Source organism: Haplochromis burtoni, unplaced genomic scaffold (assembly GCF_018398535.1).
Source record: "Haplochromis burtoni strain Fernald_Lab_line unplaced genomic scaffold, NCSU_Asbu1 Contig_490, whole genome shotgun sequence".
Lineage (NCBI taxonomy): Eukaryota > Metazoa > Chordata > Actinopteri > Cichliformes > Cichlidae > Haplochromis > Haplochromis burtoni.
The window spans coordinates 28,244-35,182 of NW_024582851.1; the positions used below are offsets into that span (position 1 = coordinate 28,244).

A 6,939-nucleotide genomic window follows, 5' to 3' on the forward strand; every position below is an offset into this window, starting at 1 on the left:
TTGTTACATTTGTGATTGACATGACATTGACCAATCAGATGACAGGAAGAAAAATAGGGTCAAAATCCGTACTTGTAACTTGCAGGGGTTTTTTTTCTAAGTCCACACACAAATCTTTTTTACACATACAAATCTTTTTTACGCACACACAAATCTTTTTTACACATTAAATAATCTTAGAGGTCAGGAGAGTGTGGAGATAAATTTTAATGGTAAAGCTACATACTTTATCCTCTACATTTAACCCATTCACTCATTGAAGCAGTGGGCAGCTACCGTTTGGTGGATTTGAACTCCTGGCCTTCCAATCATAAGGCAAACATGCCTTTAACATTAAGAAGGTACTTGGAATATATGAAAGGGAAGATTTGATGCCAGTCAATATAATCCCAAAGTAGTATTCAGGAGTTAAACTGGGAAATAGTGCATGCCTTATGTGTATGAGCAGAAAATGAAAGAGATGTAGAGGTTAGAGTATGTGGATATGGATTTAATCTAATTAGCCGAGGAACTTAAACTCATTGGAATTGAAACTAATTTAACATTTCAAATTCTGTGTAATAACTACAGAAGTGGGGAAGGCTCTGTCACAATAACTCAAAAGTGTCATAAACTGTATAATAGAAAAGAGAAAGCCAGTGTAACAATCTTCCTTGTCTCACATTTGCAAAACTATACCAATTATGTCAATCAGGCAAAACAACATGATGATATTTCGCTTGGCTTAAATCTTTCTGAACTCTGAATTTCGGTAAACCAAACAATAAATCAGTTGCTTGACTTTTCCAAATCTACACCTTATAATAGTGCTATGTCCCGTTAAAACTTTTAATGAAGTTACTTTGTTTTGACCAGTATTTTAATTTTTTCATTTGGATACTATGGGTGCTCCATAGCATAGCGGTTGATTTCCATTTGGAGACACAAATTCCTGTTGTGTTTGTGTCATGAAGGCCATCCGGATTACAGTTCTCCCAAATCAAACATATAGAGCTACCCACTGTGTTAACCACTTGTGGCAGCTCTAAGTAGCTTAATTTTGGTGTATGCTCAGTATACACTCAGCAATATGATGTTAAAACCACTGACAGCTGAAGAAATCTATAAGATAGATGTCATAATGCAGTGCTCTGGTCCAAACTGCTGAAATGCACCAAAACAAGTTTGAAATAGAGGTTGTTTTAATATTGAGGCTGGATATGCAATAGTTAATGAACAGTAACCAGACTGTACAATTAATAGTGTGCTCTTTTAAAAATAATACAAAGAAAAGGTTAAGGCTTTTATTTGGTGTGCTTTGATAGGCATAAATGTGGCCTTACTACTGAATAGTTTTTTTTAACTTACTTGAAATAATTATGTAACAACAGCAACAAAAATATAATACATCAAAACAAAACAGAATAACCCAATGCCTTCAGTTAATTGCAAATGTGATTTGCATTATTTTAAACAAGGCCAGTGTTTTGGGTTTCTATTGTAAAGATGCAGAGTTTTTTTTTATTTCTGTTAAGATTTACACAAAAATATGAGAGCTTAATCATCTGCTGCAGGTGATGCTTGGCAAGCTTCTAGTGTTAACAGAAGACACTGGAAATGGTATAATTTTCTTGCAGTAACATTTGTTTGATGATGTTTTCATCTAGTTTTACACCATCTCTTGTGTCTTCCCTACACTAGCAGAATGAGTGTTAGCCTTCAGAGTGCGGGGCCGGCCCAGTCCCAGTGCATCCCTTCTTGCTTTGTACAGTTGTTCTGGGTCCCACTGCAGGCACAGTGGACAGGGGCATGAAGTAGGGTGGTGCATTATGCTTACAGAGGGGTAGAGTGCTACTGTTGTTGGAGGCAGCTCCCCAGGCCTTTTGTTGAATTGGGAGAGATGGAATGCATCTGCTGAACTCATTGGTGCACTGTATGGGCTGTGAGATGATGTAGTTGAAGAGAGAGCCAGGGGAGCATAGGGGTGGAGCGGGAGGTGTGGAAGGTGGGTTTGGATGAAGGTGTATGGTAAGATGGAGGAAGGAGATGTGCTGCCCATCAGAAGCCCCCCCAGCGGGTCAATAAATGGGTGAGGCCAAGGCAAGGAGTGTCTTTGGCGTTTATCCTTCATTCTCCTGTTTTGGAACCATACCTAGGAGGATGAAGTGAATTATTCAGTTCAATTACATTTTATTTATATGGTGCTTTTTCACAACAACACTTCTCTCAAAGAACTTTTTGTAAAGACTAGAAAAATTAAGAGAGGGCCCTGGGAGGAACAACTGTGCATCCCTTCTTTTCGTTTAAAAAACATTAAGGTTTAACAAAAACATCTAAAAAAATTTTGAGACATTTCACAGCTTGCCTGTGACACTAAAGGTAAAGCCAATGGATCACAACATTTCTATACCTAGAGAGGAGCTGCTACAATTTCTATAAACATGAAAATATAAATGCAGGGGTCTCACTAACACTTTGAATCAGATTACATAACACATCACTTAATTTTCTTTTAATTACTACTTTTCTCTATTTCAAAGCTCAGAATGACAAGTTACCTTAGGCTACGTCCATACCTACCCGGGTATTTCTGAAAATGCAGATTTTTCTATGCGTTTGCACCTTCTGTCCACACGCAAACGGCGTTTTCGGTCACTGAAAACTGAGATTTTTAAAAACGCCTGCCAGGGTGGATATTTTCTAAAACTCAGTTTTTGCATTTAAGTGTGGACGAGAAAAACGGAGAAAACGCAGCGTCAAAGGTGTGCGCCTTTTTTGAATTCACACTGTGCGCCAGGTTATTGTTTCGGTGAAATGAATTTCTACAATACTGTTACTGTTAATTGTACTCTGTGCAGTGTTTAAATGTTTACATATAAACACACAGTTACTGTCCCTCCACACATACCACTCGTGTCTGCTTCTATGCCCCAACTTTGTTTACTATTTCCCACCGAGGCTTCTAGACTTCTGATTGGCCAACATTTCTACACGGATAGGAATATAGCGCTACCTGCTGCTTTGGCATGTTCCTAGCAGCGTTTTCCTTCATTTCTGACTTTTACCTGTGGACGGGATTTAAAAAAAAAAAACGAAAACGGAAAATCTCCGTTTTCAAAAATACCCGTGTACGTGTGGACGTAGCCTTAGACACTGTCCAGTTCTCAACTATTTTACCAGCCCATAGAATATTGCAGAAGGCTGTGCTTCTAAAATGTCAGATGCCTGTGAAATTTTAAGGCTTTTTCTTATATTCCTGATCTTTCTTTAAGTAAGACTGCTACTGGTTGGCAAAAGGTTAGTGTATTTATTGTGTATTATATGTGCTGCCTTGGGTGCAGTGAACATCTTCATTAAATGTAGAGGCCCTAAACTTATCACTACTCAATCTACCATAACAACCAATGTCCTTTCCAAGGTGTGTCCAGTGATACCATCCTAGGTGGCAACATTCAAGTAATAGCCACATGAGTGTAATCAATAATAATGACCCAATAATACACTAATCACATAAGATTCTACATAATGGGCACTTTTACTTTCCGAATTTGTAAGTATATATTTGATGCAAAAGGTTTAGTACAATTACTGAAATAGTATTATCACTTTACCTTAAGTAAACAGTTTAATTTTTTCTTTCACCAGTTTGCAAAACAGTTCATTCAATACATAACCACCCCAGGATCTTGCTTAGGGCCCACGGCTGCCCTTATAACCCGAGAATATACCTCTGATGAAATATAGTGTTAATAGCCACCTTCTTGTGACTGTTTAACTAGATTGTCAATGTTAAGATAATTGAAGCAAGATAAAAAAGGATATCCTGTTTCACAATACAAACCAGTCTAAAGAGTATTTTTCAGTCACCCAGTGGACCTGAAACATCTTTGAGCACCAGTGGTTTCTTGCACTTGCAAATTTATTTCCGGTATAAACGTATAGCTAGGTCTGTGATGTCACTCTATAGCCACCAACAGCTGGATTAACAGCCATTAATCTGTTTGTTATATAATTTACATTCACCTTTCATAACGTGTTTAATTTTCTTAGGAAAAGTAAGATTCCCCATATTTTTAGTTTATTTCTGTTATACAACTGTAGCATAGACCGAACAAAAAGACAGCTTATTTGTTAAATATGGCTTTGGCATGGCCCTTTATTTTCACTGACTGCAGTTAAACACGGTACCTTTATTGTAGTCTCCGGTAAATTGAGCGCAGTAGCCAGTTCGCAGCGCCGGGGTCTGGATACATAGTTTTCCTTGCCATATTCCTGCTCCAGACGAGACAGCTGCTCCCGCGTGAACGCCGTCCGATGCCGTCGGCTTTGGTCCAACAGGGTGCTCTGTGAGTCTTGCTGCTCTTTACCGGTGGAACTGTGCACTACCGCAGTACCAGCCACCGGATTCTGTCTGCCCTGTGCTACTGAAATGAGACATTTAGATACAGACGCACAGTCGGACACTTTACAGTAAGGATAGTAATAACTTACCTGTTAATTCCCAAATGGGTCTAATAAATCGCTGCAGAACCCTCACCGTTAACTTTCTTTGTTTTAGGGGTCCTGGAAAACCCAGTCTCCTTTTAAAAGCTCAGAGACACAATTATTAACTTATTTGCTTGTAATAATTAACACGGACTTCTCGTGCTTTTATGAGAATTACTGATAACCTGGTTTTGGGCTGATATGGTTTCGGTGAATCCCACATTCTGATTAGGGCGTGAACTCCATCTGCCAAGCATATTAAACAATATTTACTAACCACATTTATTCTAAAAGCTCTTAAGGAAGGTCGAACTGTCTGAAGTCTAACTGACCTAAACACACGATCCATTGACTCCTGCATGCAGAGTTCGGTCAGGTATATAGAAAACTATTTAACGAGGAAGTTTTGCAATTGTTATCATCTTAAAAGTACAGTTTGGGTGTAATGAAGTAAAACCAAGTGTTAAATTATGGATATATAATTTTTAAATCTATTTTAAAGGGAAGTTACTTACGCATCGGTTGTTGTTTTGTTCACCGTGTAAAATAAAAATCTCTTTAGGTGCTCCTTCAGATCAACCCTAGCAACAAATGCTACTTGCAGCCCGAAACCACACTTACACACAGGTCTGTTTAGATAGAGCTAGATGATGAGGTGTTTCAGTCGTCTCATCTGCCCCACCCCTCACCCACCGCAGAACATCTATGATCCCCGGGGCAGCGCTCCTCTCCTCCCGTATCCCAGGCGCTCCAGACGGGCGCCGGCGTGTGCGTCGGCTCGCGGAGGCGCCGCGGCCCGGAGAGGTGTTAACGGTGTTTAGGGGTAAACCCTTTGTTCTCCGTCTCAGCCTTTGTACTTTTGTTATGGAGAATTAAAGAGAAGAGACAGCAGCCAGACCCTCATTGTTCTCCAGCGTTTGATGTTTCTGTGTTTGGAAGTAAATCATTACAGGCCTAATGGCTCCAAATTGGCCAAGGTGGCACACTGGAAATAGATTATTACTATAGATAATATCAACTATTGGTGTTAAAGATGCAGTTTTGATTTAGTTGCTTGAAACATCACAATATTCCATAAACACTTTTAACACAGATACGCACAGCTGCAGTTTCATATACCAGCATATGAAACTGTAATACGCATATTACTCTCTGTATTGAAATAACAAAGAAAAAAAGCTTTATCTTTCCTGAGAAAAATAAACCAAACATTCCAATCTTGGCTAATCGCCGATTAATTCATTTATTATGATAATAAATATCATATTTATTTATCAGTGGAGGTCAGAGACTCTCAGATGCTAGGGAGGGTAAGATAAATATGTTGCAAATTGTGCGAAATCTGAAACTGGATTTTTACATTTTAACTTTTAATCTTTTTGGCACATTCATGTTTTAAATTTACAGTTATAGACCACAATGTGTAGATTGATATTATACTGAGCTGCAAAATTGCAAGTCAGAATTTACTCATATTTATTTCTTTTTTTAATTAGTAATACTTACAACCACAACTATACTTACAACTTCTCAAAGTAGTGAATGCGAGCACTCTACTGCGCCCTCTCAAGTCACAAATTCACACATTGAACGCTTTGACTTTTCCAACATGGTGGGGGTGGGAGGCGGTCAGCCAATCAGAATGCAACTAGCTATACACCATAAATACACTGATCAGTGTGCTGCAATGGCAAAAGGGTTAGCTGCGATATTTGACAATCCTTCAGTTCACATCCCAGCAGCAGTCTTCTCACTAATTTTATCCCACAGTTGGAGCTAAAAGAAGACTTTCTTTCTCAACCACAGCACTGTCACTCAGGGACATCAGTGCAACACACTTTAAGTCACACTAAACCAGAGCCTTCCTCAGTATTTTCATGCTACCCATTACCCATGTTTATTATGCAAAAAGGAAAATATACCAAATTGGTGTTCAATTCAATTCTATTCTATTCTATTTAGACAGCACTAAATCACTACAACAGTTGCTTCAAGGCACTTAATATTGTAAGGTAAACACTCTACGGTGATACAAAGAAAAGAGAGAAAAGCATCACTCTGAGACAGGATGTTTATAATTTTGGAGATTCTGTACAAACGGAAGAAAGCATTCCTACATATTTGTTTAGTATTGAAGGACACATCCTGATTAAGAACCAATATCTGAACTAAGATTCCTCACAGTGTTACTGGAGACCAGGGTATTGGCATGCAAAGTAAGCGTCTGGTTAGATACCATATTTCTAAGATTTTCCAATTCTGACCCTGCACTTTCTTCTCTTGCTGCCTCTCCCCAGCCCAGAGAAATTATGATTTAGGTGAACATGAGTTGTTGGCTATCAAACTGGCCCTGGAAGAATGGCGGCACTTAATAGAGGGGACAGAACATCCATTCGTGATCTGGACCGATCACAAGAATTTAACATACCTGATGACCAGTGTTGGTCAAGTTACTTGAAAAAAGTAATCAGTAAC

At 38.8% G+C, this 6,939-nt stretch overlaps 1 protein-coding gene across 1 annotated transcript in view; it reads right to left on the bottom strand.

Annotated features, from left to right (window-relative positions):
• Positions 1-1,252: 1,252 nt before the first annotated feature.
• The window catches only part of eve1 (even-skipped-like1), a 41,597-nt gene continuing 35,910 nt past the window's right edge, over positions 1,253-6,939 (bottom strand). The window contains exons 2-4 of the mRNA XM_042213858.1: positions 5,154-5,320; positions 4,168-4,470; positions 1,253-2,131 (exon numbers count right to left, since the gene is read on the bottom strand). Coding sequence (XP_042069792.1) covers positions 1,649-2,131; positions 4,168-4,470; positions 5,154-5,320 — 953 coding nt within the window. The 3' untranslated portion in view covers positions 1,253-1,648. The remainder of the gene's footprint in view (positions 2,132-4,167; positions 4,471-5,153; positions 5,321-6,939) is intronic.